Consider the following 17469-nt stretch of genomic DNA (forward strand, 5'->3'; position numbering starts at 1 on the left):
TCATCGATCTTTTTAAAATTTACTGGAGGATTGTGAGTATTTAAATTTCCGATGTTTTAAAGCAAATGTTGCGAATTTTGGAGGAAAATAAATCGGGTTTCAAATTTTCTCTTTTTCACTTAAGAATATGTAAAATATATACAAATCATTGTCCTATCTCACTATACACATCATTGAGCAGACTTGAAGATATCAATGTGCCAAACTGCAAACAGCAAAGCCCAATAATTCTATATGAATCCCAATTTCACCCAATATACCCCCTTTTTAAACAGACTGCATCCCAAAATAAAGATGAAATTGATCAGTTCGCATTTCAATATTAATAGCAATACGTGACCTATTTATTTAGTTGGTAGGTATGATTATGAGGTGCATGTAGTAACAGTAGTTTAGATATGATGCTCTCTATGTTAAGTCTCAAGAAGGACATCATACATTAAGTTCTAAAATTGTAAAACTGTATGGATGAATGCAAGAACACATTATAAAAGTGAAAATAAGATACTAAAGCAAATAAAACACAATAACATATATATATATGTAATAGGGTAAAGTTTTCAAAACATCTATGGCTTACTGTGTATTGGGAGACGATAGAAATAAATGCTGTTGTAGAATATTTAGATCATCAATTTTGCTCGATAAAACAATTAAGCCAAGTTTATAGTATGCTTTTGTTTTAAGATATTTATTTGTATTGTAGTCCTGTCATATAATGTTGTCATTCTAGTGTTATATTTAACATTGCCATTATTGCGGGAGGTTTGGCTAGCCACAACACCAGGAGTCAACCCACGACATTTTTCTAAAAATGTCCTGTACCAAAAATGGCTATTGTTATCTTATAGTTCGTTTCTGTGTGTGTTGCATTACAGTGTTTCTATAGTGTCGTTGTTCTCCTCTTATATTTGATGTGTTTCACTCAGTTTTAGTTTGAAATCGATTTATGAATTTCGAACAAAGGTATATACTGATCTATACTACTGTTGCCTTTAGATATCAAATAATTTGACAATTTTCATCCCTATGATTTAAATGAAAATGTAATGAAACAGAATACATTCACAAAAACACGTTATTGTTTGGACAAAAACAAATATTGGTACCTATGTTCTTTAGCTTTTGATAAGATATGATGTTACATTGATTACCGTTAATAGACACTTTAGCAATCAAAAACTTATCTGACAAAATGATTTCCTTTTCAATTCAATTTAACACTGTAGACAGTATACATTTTATGTAAGAAAATTCAATATTTTTTAAAATACAACTTAGCATCAACATAGTTGCCTCCGTTAGAGATGAAACAATAGAACTATTTTGTGTACATCCGGAAGTCAAGTAAGATTGAATATTAATCCGCGAACTAAAGGTGAGAGGTGAGTGAGACAATCTTGTCGCATGTTGCATTTGTTTTGATTTTATATTGAAATGCGGCAGTGCGCTGTAGAAACAGCAAGACAGAGGAGTGATACAGTTTCAAAATGTCCACGAACTGTGACTTGACACTGCGCCTTTTAGGTGCGATATGGAATCGAAACAGTGTTATGTTTTTTCTTTGGATTCTGGTGACATTTCTGCACACCTGTTGCAGTTCAGCATCCGAAGTTAACAGGATTATAACTAACAATGAAATAATTGTGCCGCACGGTAGATCCTTTTATGTGAATCCAGACTCTCACTTGACTATACATCAAAAAAGGGGAGAACAGTGTTCTGTAACAGTTCTTCAAAATGACCCATTGTCACAGTTACCTGGGAAACTGTTTCCATCTGAATTCCCATGCAATTTTGGACCTAAGGATGTAAAATATACACACTTTGGATCAACTTTTCCCAGTTTTGATAAAGTGCGCCTACTCATTCGCATTGATTCTAGTTCCAATACTCAAATCATTCCAGTAACCTTATCTTTTCGTATCTCATTTCGTCTACCGTTCCAGGTTGTGCTTAGAAATCTTCCGTTAACTATAGAACATTATTCAAGAAGTAGTGATGCAATAAGAGATTTAAATACTCAATTTAATTATGACAGGGATAATCAGATATGTAAAGTAAGTGTTTTGTCAGGAATGAAAAATTTACCACGTTACGGGTATGTTGTAAACAACGCCTCATCAGTATCATTCATTGATTGTGATCAGTTTTTAAAAATGAACTTGCAGTACAAACATACATCAAAGGTAAATTCACCAAACAAGGATTATATTCCATTAGTTTTAGAATTGTTAGAAAGAGATGGAACTTTAGTTAATCAGGAATATTTTTTAAAAGAGGTGGAAATAAAAGATGGTTTACCCAATTCTGCTCCTCGTTTAAATCAGAAAGCTCGTCTAGCAATAGAAACAACCAAAAATGGTATTAATCAGTTCATCATGACTGCAATTTCACCCAAAATACTGAGTGCAACTGATGCTGAAACTGTGAGTGATAGACTAATTTTCAATGTGACGCACCCTTTAGGACCAAATGAAGGTGAAATTGTAAGTACAGATGACCAGAATATTAAACTACATTCTTTTTACCAGAAAGATATTATTGATTTAAAAATTGCTTATAAGCCACCAAATGATGATTCAAACATTCCAAGAACATTTGAATTAGGTTTGGAAATAATAGATGAAGAAGGCTTAAAATCCAATCCATTTTCATTAATGATAATAGTTCATCCAAAGCATACATTGGCACCTATAGCAACAAAAAATACTGGACTGCAACTGTTTGAAGGTCAGTCAAGAAATATAACTTCTACACATAACTTACAAATTTCTGATGAAGATGATCTCAGCAAAGTAAAGATTTCTGTTGTTGATGGAACAAGACATGGCAAATTAGTTTTACCAGGCGGGAGACAATATTTTACACCAAATGATCTCAAATTAGGGACAGTTATATATCTACATGATGGCAGTGACACTCATAGTGATAACATAGTTTTCCGTATGACTGATTCTAAACACACTGTAGAATTTTTATTTCCGATCATTATTTTTCCAGTAGATGATGAACCTGCTACTCTTACTGTCAACATTGGCCTTGAAATAAAGAAAAATGGAATGGAGCCCATATCACAGTTTGTTCTCAGTGCATCAGATATAGATAGTGATGATTCTTCTATTCAATTCATTTTGCTACCTCCCTATTCTACAGAAGGTATTATTTTAAAGCGTCAATTTGAAATTCCAAATGACATTCAAAATTGGCAGAACATTCATGGAATATATCAACGTCCTGTTGACCGATTTACTCAAATGGACATCTTAGACAATAAACTGTTTTATCGACATGTAGGACCACACCATACATCAGTAGTAATTGATAAAATACAATTTTCTTTAATGAGTGGAGAAAAAATAAAAACAGTCTCTGAAACATATAAATTTTTAGTGAAGATCTATCCAGTGGATGATAAACCACCTACCATTGGACCAGAGACACAGCTCAATTTTACTGTCACAGAATTTCAGGTTACACCTTTTAAACGTAAGAACTTATTTTATATCGACAGCGATACTAATGAATCAAAGCTAAAATACCACATCACAAGGTCACCATTTGACCAGGACTCTTACGTACATTTAGATGCTGGACAAATAGTTATGTGTGATCAACTTAACGTAGCGGTCAACACTTTTGAGCAAGCAGAAATCTTCCATCAAAAGATTTGTTATCGTCCTCCATCTTCTGAGCAAGGACTGACAGAGCGTAGAATACAGTTTTATTTTGAAGTAGAAGATTCAAGTGGTAACATATTACCTAATCAGCATTTCACAATAACTTTAATTCCAGTAAATAACCAGCCACCCATTGTGACAAATATGGGCGCAACTGTTTTAGAAAATCAGCAAGTTGTGTTGAACACACAGGTGATTGATGTTCAAGATCCAGATTCAAATACAAACATGATACAATTCACATTGATAAAACTACCAGATTTTGGAAGCTTACTTAAAGGACAACAATTTTTAGATGTGTCCGACACATTTTCCTATGCAGATCTGTTTTCTGGGACTGTAATTTATCAGAGTAAGGATAATGATGAAAAAAGTGATTTGATTAACCTTGAAGTAACAGATGGTGTTCATGTTGTACCCATAGGGGTGCGCATAACTGTTAAAAAAAAGGAGAAAAAACCAACACTTGATTTAAATGGAAAAAAGAAACTAAAATTGGAATTTGAAGTGAATGAAGGAGGATTTGTAGTTTTATCTTCTGAATATATTAAGATTAAAAATGTAATTGAACCAAAAGCGATACAGTTTCATGTGAAATCTAGAGCAGTAGAAGGTTCGGTTGTTTTAGGGAATTGGCCGACAAATCAGTTTACATACCAAGATGTTCTGGACAAAAAAGTACAATATAAACATCAGGGTTCAGATGTGGGATATAATGGTAAAAGTGATAGATTTGTCTTAGTATTGCATGGGAGGGACATGGTAGGAGAAAGACCAGAGATAACTGTTAATATTTACATACTCCCAGTAGACAACATCACACCAACAATATATACTACTGAAACGTTTACTGTATACGAAGGTGAAAAGGAAAGATTTTTACCTACTCATTTAGATGTTGTAGATCAAGACACTAAAGATGAAAATGTTCAGTGTATAATAACAACTCAACCTACCAAAGGGTACATTGAAAATATCTCGCCAGCTCCGGGATCGGAGAAATCAAGGGTCGGCATGTCGGTCACTGCATTTTACATTGAGGATGTAAGACTCGGTCACATGAATTATGTCCAAAGTATTCATTTTGGTGAAGAGCCTAAACATGATTCATTTGCCTTTAAATGTACAGATGGCGTAAACATATCACCAGACGCAGTTACATTCCACATATCTATTTATCCCAAAAATGATGAAAGTCCCAAAGTTTTTATCAGGGAATTTATCGTTATGGAAGGAATGGAACTTAAAATAGATTCTCCGATCTTGTCAGCAGTAGATGAAGACGTTCCATCCGATGAAATAACTTTTATTATACGCACATTTCCTCAGCATGGACAGATAGTACAACAAAGAAGAACCGGTATCATTCCTATTACTCAGTTTACAAAGTCTGACATTGTAAGATCGTCCACAATAATGTACCAACATGATAATACAGAATCATTTGAAGACTCTGTAGAATTCATTGTCACCGATGGGCTTCACAATGTAACACAGAACATTCCTATTATAATTATCCCCGTGGATGATGAAACACCAAGACTTACTATACATACTGGACTTCAGATTGACAATATTGGTGACAGGAAATTGATCAGTGATAAAGTCCTGAAAGCAGAGGACCTTGACTCACATGATCCAAACATTACATTTATAATACGTAGACTACCATCACAAGGATATTTTATAAAAGATAAAGGTCATGATAGAATTGTCAATATGACATATAGTGCAAATTTTACTCAGTTTGAAATAGACAGTCAGCAAGTTTATTACATTCATACAGGCACAGAAGGTAAACGTGACATCATTAAGTTTGATGTTACCGATGGATTGAACCCATTGATAGACCAATACTTCTATATTACTATTAAAGGCATGGATTTGAACTATCCTGAAGTTTACAACAAAGGTGTAAAGCTTCCAGAAGGTGGCAGGATCAAACTAACAACAGATTTCTTACGTGGAAAAGACATTGAAAGTCCCGATGCTCTACTCATTTTCAGAGTGACAAAAATTCCATCTCATGGCTTTATCTATAATACTGACAACCCGTACCAACCTATAACTTCATTTACACAGTTAGACTTAGCTGGGAGTAAGGTCTGTTATATACACAATGCTAAATCAGAAATTAAAATGGATTCTTTCCAGTTTGAAGTTACAGATGGACACAATTCTGTAAAAAGGACATTTAGAATTGCCGTTACAGATGTTGATAATAAGAAACCAACTCTTGTGTTTGATACATTATTTGTTGCAGAAGGAGGAAACAAATTGATATCGCCATTTGAATTAAAAGCTGTGGATGAGGATACTATAGATGTCAATATTGAATTTGTGATAACTCAACTTCCACTTCATGGAAATATTCTGTACAATTACTCCAGAATCATTACTATGTTTACAAATGAAGATATAAAAAGTAACTTGATAACATATCAACATGATGGAACAGAAACCTCAAAAGATGCTTTCTCCTTCACGGTTACTGATGGAGTACATTCTGACTTTTATATTTTCTCCAACATGGAGCATTCTACCAAACAGCCTCAGACAATACCTATTGAAATAATGCCAATGGACAATGGTATACCTTACCTTAAGATCAACAGTGGCTTGAATGAACTGACCCACTTAGACCAGAATACCATTGGTGCAACCATTACCGATCGGATGTTGTCTGCTATAGATAGGGACAGTGAAATAAAGTCCCTGGTGTACGAGATTACAGTCCAACCAACACATGGTTACATCCTGGTCAACAAAGTAAAGACATCGTCATGGACACAGGGTAAGTTAGTCATGTTAAGTGCCAAGGCTTGCTTATTTACTAACTGTATAAAAGGGGTACTGTGGATTCATTAATAATTATTGGATACCAATTTTCGTGGATTTCATGGGTCATGTGGTTACAGGCTAGGGGAACCATGAATTTAAACGTCCAAAAAATTACTTTTTTTTTTAAGAATGTATGCCATATCATGTACATGCGTATGTAGACTTTGCCAAAACCAAGAAATTAAATATCCGATAAACAATTTTAACCTCAATCCACAGAAATTGGTTTCCACGTAAACTAAATGAATCCACAGTAAATATATGTAGGGAATCGAATTAACCAAGGGTTTGGTTTTACAATTTTAGATACAAATTATTATGCTGTCTGTAATTTTGTTCATTCCATTATATGCAAATACTGAGATGTGATATGATTGCCAATGAGACAGCTCCACCAGAAACCAAATGTTATAGAAGCTTACTGTTTTAGACCACTGTGCTGCTTCTCAACAATGAGCTTTTAAACTCATATTTAGAGGGGGGGCCTCTTCTGGGGAAAATTTGGTTGATTATATAGAGAATCACTGAAGCATGACCGGAGCGGGCCCCCCTCTTAGGCAGTCAGTGGGCCCCCACTTATGAAAATTTCTGGATCTGCCACTGCATGTATGTCTACTTCATATAATAGACTCATCAGATATTGTGGAATCCTGCAAAACAGTTTGATATTCTATGGTAGGGGCCTAGACAGGATGATATTTTTATTACTCAATGAACAAATATTATCATTGTCAAAGGAGATAAGTAACAGCATGATTATTTATTTTCAATTATACTGCACAACTATTTTCATCATTAAGCATGTTAAGTGGGTCAGTTTATGTAAAATTATTTTCAAGCTGTCTTTGGAAAAATAAGATTGTGTACAGTTTGCCAGTTGTAGTGTCATGTTATAATTAATTTTAAATTAAAATAGAATAGAATAAGGAACCTCCATTTGGACATATATAAGTGTAACACCACTAATTCGGGCCCGGCCAGAAAGTAGTACACATTTAACACAAAATAGTTTCTACGCATGAGTGTAACTTTCAACATATATAGGAAATGAAAGCTGAGGGACTGGTGATCATTGTAGAACACTTTTGGACTTTTAAATTTTAAATATTAAAAAAACTGCACCAAATTTTAAAAAGAGGGTACATTTTGTCAGATCTGAAGTACCTGTTTTGGTACATCAGAAGTTCTGGGAACCAGTTCTTTCTTACACATGTGTATAATTATATGCCATTAAAGGTATGTTGATTTTTCCAGTACAAGACACCAAAAAGTGTTGCTTTGACATGCAATGATTGCCACTTTATTTGAACTTAAAATGAAAGAGGGAATTAAATGGAGGAATTTAACATAGAAAGCAATGGGACCATGAATTAGTGGTGTACTTCCTATAGTACATGTCTTATCTTAAACCTTCAGAAAAAAAATCTTCAATATAAACAGTTGCTTTCTTTGAATTGGATATATGTATGTTATATAACAGCAAAAGCAAATCCTTAAAATATCATACTCTATAGCAACATTGTAGGAATTTGTAAAAGAAGTGCCTTTTAGCACAAAAGTAATATTGTTAAGATACATGTGCTTTGATCTACTGGAAACAATTGACCTTTGTGTTTACAAATTTTGTGATAAAAATTGAAACAATTACTTTTAAGCTTTGTTTTTTTTTGTTGTTTTTTTTTTTTTTTGCATTGAGCTGTTTAGTAACATACATTAAAAAATATATTTAGATTACAGTTTCAGATTTCTCAAGCAAAGTTGAACATATTTATGAAATTATGAAATGACTTTTTCTTTTTAGCACCCTTTGGTCTGACACATAGCTCCTCTCCTTTGTAGGTCTTTATCATCAATGGCTTTTGAAATGTTTGGCGTTTAAATGCATTCCTATTGTATGTAAATCCAGAAAAAATGCTTTAATTTGGGTTCATAAAATAATATTTAGTTTTATTCCATTGTAAATAGTAAGATGTTCTGTTGATTTTACATTTAAAATAGATATATATCGAGTTAGAATAGATACATGTATACATGTATATATATGCTTTTTGAGACAGTAACCCAATAACACCAAAACACCAAAGATATGAATAAATGTACATATGTAGTGACTAATATGCTACTGTTTAAAAGTTTTAAATTCAGTTTGGTTTACATAGTTTAATAGTATATGAAGCAATTCATGCTTGTCTAAAATGTGTCAGTTTTATTAGCCTTTTGATAGCAGCTTTACCTCTCAGATAGTAAATAAAACAGCAGAACCTTTTACAACTTCTTATCAATAATATAACCTTACTGTGTTATCAGTACACTCTCCATACAGTTTACTGCCTATGTCTATGTAAATAAACACAGCTTTATGATAACCAACAACCCTTTAATTACTTACTACTTACAAAGATATAAAACAGTACCTCCTTTGACTTACTTCTTTATTGTTTTGAAGTACTTATATGATTACTATAAACACATGGCTTAGACTTTCAGTACACTTTTTGTATACAGTAATATGGGTGGATCTTTACTATTGTGAGAAAAAACAAATTACTCATATTAAAATGGGAAAGGTCTTAGAGGAATATTTATGTGGGTCATAGAGGGGGTACATGTACTCCTGCTCTAAAAACCATTTCTCCCTTCATTTGATCAGTTAAATTATTTTTAGGGTAAAACAAATAGTTATTAAAATAATTTGATTGCAACACATATACTATATGTTCACACTTTCCTTGTAAGCAATATGTAGACACAGGATCTGTACTTTCAGCCCCCCTTTTGTGGAAAAAATTGTGGTTCACTGAGTTGATTATTTTGGGAATTAATTATAATGAAGCATGACTGGAGCAGGCCCCTTCTTTAGCAGTCAGTGGATATTTCTGGATCTGCCACTGTAGACCATATACATAGCTATTAGCTAGTAAGTAATATAGTGTCAAATTGACTATTTTATACAATAGACTGTTCAGTCCCTAGATCTTAAATATCTTCTCCTGTCTACATGTAAATTGAATCATTGTCTGGGATTTCATTAAGAGCATTGATTGAGTAGTATTATTTAAATAAATTACATTCAGTAAATTTCTCCTATAATTTTCAAAGGATATTTTTAATATCAAAGAGTATAATAACACATTAGTTTTAACCACATCAAAACAACATATGTTTCTTCTGGGAAAACAATTGTAATTTTGAATGATTTTTCATTAGGAAATGTCACTCACAAAAAATATCAAGACACCCTACTAATATCACATCATTATATCAGAAGTTGCTTTAACTTGTGCATGATGCACACCATGTTAGTAACAAGGGGGGATAATCAATATTTTAGGCAACATGGTACTATTGTGAGTTATCCATGTGTACTAACCATGAAGACATGATAATATATTATTTAATTGTAAGTGGTTCTGTAATCCCCTGGGAGACATGTCACCATCTGTCTGTACTTCAGTCAGCTGAGACAGTAAACAGCTGTTCTCTTGTTACTTTATTGTTAATTTATTGGTGCAAATCATTGCTTTGTTTTATGCTCACTGTTGCTTTTATGGTCTCTGCGTTTTCTTTTGATGTTTGTAGAAGTTGCTTTATTTTATTTGTGTCTTGCTGCTGGTTGGAAGATTTCAGGCCTTTCTGTTATTTTTTTATTGACTTTTAGATTATCTTTTCTACTTTCAAGTGAATTGATGTTTTAATCAAGCTGGAAGAAAAATAAAGATGAGCAAATCATATGTTAGTATTTAGGCTAAAAAGATCTCAAAAATTGTTTATATTACCAGTAGAATATCAATAAAATACAAATTTAAAATACTCATTGTTTAAAGGATTACCTTCTGAACAATGAACAAGAGATGAAATTACAAAAAAACCAACTGTTGAGCTCTGCCAATTTAATCTAATTGATCAAAATGCATACAAATTTTGTGAACTTTTTTGTTTTAATTGTCATCATCTTGATATAGGTTATATTATTGTTATTTTATCCATATGGAACATGTGTCATACAACACAAGTGGCGTCCAGTAAGAATATAAGTCTGAGTGATGTGTCATGCTTTGGAGTCTTGTCGATGAGACATGTTTGGAAATTAACTATCCCAGTAAAACTATTATCTTATATTGACATACATCAGACAAGTTTTAATCTTAATGTGAAGAAATTAATTCAATGATTGATTTTGCTGTTGGGGAAATGGACAAGACACATGGTATTGATCATATTTACTAGAAATGGACATTTTATAAGCAGTTATGATTAATGAATATTAAATGAAATGTGCATTGGGTTGGTTGATTCCAAATAGTGATAAGGTTAACATGTATTTTCCATTTTTAATGTATTTATCCTGTTGGTTTCCATGTTTTCTAAGATCTTCTAAGATTAAATTTGCAAGTTTTTTTTGTCTAACTTCAACTTGAAGCAGTTATCAATCTATATCAATTATAAAGTTTAATGGACAAAGATTTTTCCATTTTACAATAGATGTTTTGATTATTATTCAATGAAGTGAGACAAGCTGTCGAATGCGAATTATTCTTTTATCTATATTCTTAGACTCTCATTCTTCTAGATCTTGTACCCTGGTCAATTTTTTTCTTTTTTTTCTTCTTGTAAACATGATGGATAGTTTGCATTTGGAAGTATTACAGAGTTGGATCCAGGGGAAGGGTTCCATGTTTTTTTCAATGATCAATGCATTTGAATGGGAACATATTGTAACTGCCAGTTGTCATTGACTTTAAGTTTGTTCTGGCAATTAAGGTGTACACATCTTAGCAAGAACTTAATAATATTCATGTTTAGACAGTATTTAAAGGATATTAGATCTGTGAAGTGTGAAGGTTTCACCATGAGACCATCTGTCACATTTATTTGTATCATTATAAACTCGGACATGACCTCCACCCTTGACTTCAAGGTCAAATTATTATTGTTTAAGCAAAGAAGCTTTTCTTTGCCAGAACCTTAGATTTGACTTTTGTGGAAACATTTGGTTGATTATATAGGGAATCACTGATGCATGACTGGAGCAGGCCCCCTCTTATGAAAATTTCTGTATCCACCACTAAACACAACAATGTTTGTGAGGTATGGACGACCATTTTATCTTTTGACATTCAGGGATGTGATAACGGATCTTCTTCCCAAAATACACAAGGTTAACAACCCTGGTAGACCACAATCAACCATCCAACTGAGGGACTGAGAAAATCTCGGGAATTTGTTGAGTAGGAATCTTGAGTGCAGATCATTGTGATTAAAAAATAAGAATAAGAAATAAGTACAGATTAAACTTTCTCTACCCTCCCTTCATCAGGTCAATGATCCATTTTTCTCTAAATTGGACATAAACATTTGGAGAATGACAGACAAGATTCATTACATCTGTGAACCCCAGCTGTGTAACAATAGTCTGATATCACCTGAGGTTAAACTTTTAGTCAGGACTGGTGACAAAGTGACCATTATAGAGACAGGATCTATTATTACTTTGACAACATAAATTATTGACTATTGCCTTTCTTCTGTTTAGTGTCTGTGTGAGTTTTATTGAATTATTGTTTGTAAAATTGATTTCCACTAAGTTGAACTTGATGTAAGCAATAAACATTTTCTCAAAGCAATTTGAACAAGACAGGGGAATTGTAAGATTATGGAACACAATTACAGTTATTTTTTTTATTCCCTTTAGTACTCTGACTTAACTAGATTTATGATGGGACTGTTGCAAGAACAGGAAAATAAGAAAAGTCCCATTTGATTGTACCTTATATAAGTGTGAATTTAGATATCACTTTGACCATTTTTGAAAGAATTGTTGATTATTTTGATAAAGTTATTTCTGTGATTTCTGAAAATGCTGCAAGCCTGTCAAGTTTCAAAAATAGAAATTGAAATACCTGGGTATGAATTCTAATTTCAGTGGTGCTTTTTCTGTTGATTATTTTATGGGAGGCCTAGCATAAGTATAATATTTTGATTTTAATTCTATGTATTGTCTTCGTTATAACAACATATGTTTTATTTAGAGAACTTTTTTGAGAAAAAGTACCATCCATATTTACAAAATTCTACTTAGCGAGGAAAATGTAAAGCACTCAATGTTCAAAACAAGTCTAAAATGATGTCTAGAAACAAATAGTTTCAAAACTTCATCAACCTTAAAAGTTCATCCAGTCCTTAGTCATTTCAAAGTATGATTTCATTTTCAAAGGTATTTTCATCGCAGGAGCTTGAAAATCTTTGTTAACAAATTAATTTTTTTTACATTTCTTATGATTAAGTTTCTTTTCCAAATATTTGTATTTTTGTTAGACAATTATTTTCCCTCTAGCTGTTAATGATTTTTGGCAAAGATAAGGATTTTACCTTCAGATTACAAAATGGATTACGCAATAGTCTTTGAGAGGAAAAAATTCCAAGGATTTTAGCTACCTATGGTTAAGTGCAAAAAGCATGTTGTAAATGAGGAAAGCACTCATATTTTATCTTATTATGAAAATAATATCAAAAGAATTTAGCTTTACTATAAGATTTGTTATAAGGAGTGTTTCATTTAGCATTTTTGAAAGAAACTAAAAGTGCAATTCACAGATCATAATACATTTTGTAAATTTACAAATTTGTATACAAGAATTTTGAAGAGATATTTTTTACAAGTCACACCAGGGATATGAGAGCACAAAGTGCAGTGACAGAGTATAACAGTTTTTTGAATGTATCGATACCGAAAACGTACTATTCCAAAAATAGATATATTTCTGACAATGATCATCTGTTCAATTTTATGTCAGTTGCACTTTTAACAAAAAAATATTTAAAGTGGTAGTATATAAAATGTATAAAAAGTAAATAGATATTGAGAAAAATATATCAATCGACAAATTTTAAAATTAAAACCACGGTTTAAAAAATAACAGACCTAGAGTATGTACAATTCATTATAGACTTTAGATTTTATTTGAGATTATTAATGAAAAAGGTCTTTTTCAGGGTTTTGTATTAATATAAGTATATTTCATATTTCATTTTTGTGAGAAAAAAAATGTTACCGATTGAATCAAACTTCTTTAGGAAAGTCTAGCATGAATTCTACTATTTCTTTGTTTGTAGTTTATTATATGATCAATATATAAAAAAGCTGTTAAAGCATAACAAATAAACATTTGTAACATTATAAAGTTCATTTTTTAAATGCAAAGAGCCTTGACTAAATGTTCAGGAGCGATATTATTATTTTAAATGTCAAAAACTTTGATCAAAAGCACTGATAATGTTCTAATTTTGAATTTTAAAGTTGTGATTAATTTGAGGAATGTAGGTCAGACAGTATATTAGGGACAGTCAAAATATGCAAGAACATTCTAAATATTTATATTTACTGAATGTATACCATTTGTAAGATACTTTAAAATCTGAGCTGATATCCTGTATTTATTCTGCTTAATTAGACTTAAAATAGGACTAAAATAACCCAAAGAACCCCTCCCTACATTATGGAAGAATTTCATTTGAATTAACTATATCATGCTGTAAGTAAGAAAAACAAACTTGCTCTCATGGGTGTATCTAATACATGTACATGTTGTCTATAAAGAGGAATATTTTGTAAGTCCCATACCAACGAAGGGGACTTTATGTTTGCACTCTGTCCGTCTGTCAGTCTGACAAATCAGTTTTTCAGACTTTTTTCTTCATGCTTGAATATAATGATGGTGTATTGTTTTATCATGACAAGTTTGATATTCACGATTTTGGCTTTTCTCCTTCTTCAGTTAAAGCCCTTTCCCTATATAATTAAATTTTTGATGACATACTTAAATTAATTACTAGATTTCTGTTCAAAGGGAAATAACTCAATTTTTTTCAAATCTGTTCATTTATTCACATTAGAACAAATTTACATTGGTTAAATAACACAAAGAACTATTGATATTATGAGTTATTTATATTATGATAATGGAATTGAGGACTTGAAAGAAGTGTTAATATTATAAATTGAATCATATTATAATGATAATGGAATTGTATGATAAAATGGGGACAAACACATGTAAATAGGGGAGAACTGTAATGCATGTTGTGATGTTTTTATGCCCCAAATACAATAGTAGAGGGGCATTATGTTTTCTGGTCTGCCTCTGTTCGTTCATCCGTCCATTCATCCTGCTTCAGGTTAAGTGTTTTGGTCAAGGTAGTTTTTGATGAAGTTGAAGTCCAATCAACTTGAAACTTAGTACACATGTTTCCGATGATATGATCTTTCTAATTTTAAAGCCAAATTGTAGTTTTTACCCCAATTTCATGGTCCACTGAAAATAGAAAATGAAAGTGCAAGTGGGGCATCCGTGTACTTGGGATACATTCTTGTTCATTATTGGTTAAGTGATAAATAACATTGTGAGAGGAGATTACATAATTTTCAGTTTTATTTTTGCCTCCGTATTAAAAAAGTAGAATGTGTTTATGTTATTGAAGTAGTCCAGATATTGTGTTATTATGATGATAAAGGTGACTTTTTTCTAACCTTAGTTGTTTGCTGTTAAAAAAAGTTTGCAATGAGAGTTGAAGCTTAGCACGAGCCATAATAAAAGGCAATTCTGAACTTTTTTCATGAATATAAGGAGACATGTGGTATACTTCAACACAATAACAAAAATACAACACAAAACACAGAAAAAAGCATCTTCATGCAAACACAGGAAGAGAGATATGAATTCAAAATATTCAGTAGACAATTTAAAGAAAAATGGTCAATCACTAATTTAAAAACTCAATCTTGTCATTAGTTTATTTCTTTTAAATTTAATGAAAATTACGGATTTCTATTTTTGTCATATCTCTCGAAAAAAATGAGATGGCATGTATAAGGGCAGGTGCTTATCTATAAAGAATATATATATATACCAATCACTATAAATATTCAGAATTAATGACATTGATTGCTTGATGAAGGAACTAAGTGCATTTTGCTTACAATGTATGTGCAATTACTGATGGAAAAGATGATGACAATCATAAGTACATGTACACATACAAGTCTTTTATATCTCTTTGATATTGACAGTGAATCATCCTCCCATTCTTGAACCCTATATTGTATAGGATCAAGAGTAGATATAAAAGTGTTGGTTTCCCTTCTTACATTGATTATAATTATTTTTTGTATAGCTTCATCACCACTTAAACTTCATATTCTTAATTTCTTATACAATGGCCTCTTCAATCTCATCGAACACATCTTAGAATATTTCAGATCATTTGTTTTTTTTCTTCAACTAAGTTGAGGGAGACTTTTACAGTACTCCTGATGTCTATGTCATGTACATGGTGGGAGACAACAGACCTAGATAACATTATAAGATATCATTGTGTAGATGTGTCTGAGTCTCTGAGATAGGCAGACCATGGCATATAGACCCTTTTTACAGGATTCAGGTCTTTGATAAAGTTTTTAACCTTTTTATATTGATGTCCAGTTTCATATTTCTTTAACTATTGAGTTACCTACAATCATATAGCATGGTGAAAAGACATCAGGTGTACTCTATTATAGCTAACTTATACAGCTTAATGGTATGGTTTGATCATTGTTGAAGACCTCTATGGTGACATAAACAGTGGCGGATCCAGGGGGGGTTCCGGGGTTGGAACCCCCCCTTTTTTTTGCCGATCAATGCATTTGAATGGGAGCATATAGTTGGAACCCCCCCTTTTTACTCTGTGTTGGGAAACCCCCCTTTTTAAAATGGCTGGATCTGCCACTGCACAAAGTTGGTGACATCTATTCTTTTACAATACTGGAAAATAAATGCACTTTAAGACAATCCAATTTGTACCACTTCTATCATCCAGGTGGGGATGTTTGTCTCCTTACACATGGTTATAATTATATCTTTTATCACATTGTTGGGGATGCAATTAAATGTTGATTAGGTATAGACTTTTACTTACATTCTGTCTAATAGTTTTTGATTAATTTATTATTATTCAGAAGGATCATTAATCAAAATTATGTAACTGACTAATAGCAAACAAAATTTGGGATGTATATGTTCTTAAAGTAAAGCATGACATAATATTAATAACAAACAAACTTGATTAGAAAGAGATGTTGGGTGGTGAGTGACAAGGTAACAGAAACAGGGTGTGAGATGACTGAAAATATCATGTCAACAAATTCTTAAAAGAAGCAACAATAAAGGAGGCAGATGAACATGACCCCTGTTGTTTTCACTTATCACAACACTATATAACCCAGTGCTGAGATTTAGGACCAGTTTAAAACCTGACTTATTACAAGGATGGTACTGTTGTTTGACCATTATCAATGATACCAATTAAATCCCTTCTATATACTTTTAGAATGCTCACCAACAACAAAGCATTAACTCCTACCCATTTGACATGGGACCATTATATCCCATGTATATTGCTCATGCTTATCATAGAAAAGACTTGTGCTAAATTTAATGTTATTTTTGTCTGCTTTATGAATGAATTCCCAAAAGGGAAGTATATTATTATAATATCCTCCCCTTTGTCATGTTTGTGGAACGAAATGCAAAGATGTGTTTGCTTAAATCACTACTTTACTCAGAATTCTTTGTCCATAAAAATTCCCATGCATCAGAGTTAGGAAGAGTTTGTATGCCTAAATGGATCTTGTCTTGAGATTGAAATCAGTTAGTGATCCTAATTATACCCCACGCAACGAACCACGCAACGAAGTTGCGGAGGGTATAATGTTTTTGACCCGTCTGTCCGTCCGTCCGTCCGTCCGTCAGTCCGTCCGTCCGTCAGTCCGTCAGTCCTGTTTCTTGTCATCACAACTCCTCTCAAACCACACAACAGAATTTCACGAAACCTTTTCAGATAATAAGGACATACTATGTAGTTGTGCATATCGACGGGAAATTGCGATTCAATTTTTTTTCTAGGAGTTACG

At 32.4% G+C, this 17469-nt stretch overlaps 1 protein-coding gene across 1 annotated transcript in view; it reads left to right on the top strand.

The window, feature by feature from the left end:
* Positions 1–1351: 1351 nt before the first annotated feature.
* Positions 1352–17469, top strand: part of LOC139484941 (extracellular matrix protein 3-like) — a 71266-nt gene continuing 55148 nt past the window's right edge. Inside the window, exon 1 of the mRNA XM_071268996.1 lies at positions 1352–6474. Within this exon, the coding sequence (XP_071125097.1) occupies positions 1491–6474 (4984 nt within the window). The 5' untranslated portion in view covers positions 1352–1490. The remainder of the gene's footprint in view (positions 6475–17469) is intronic.

This window comes from Mytilus edulis, chromosome 8 (genome assembly GCF_963676685.1).
Source record: "Mytilus edulis chromosome 8, xbMytEdul2.2, whole genome shotgun sequence".
Taxonomy (NCBI): Eukaryota; Metazoa; Mollusca; class Bivalvia; order Mytilida; family Mytilidae; genus Mytilus; species Mytilus edulis.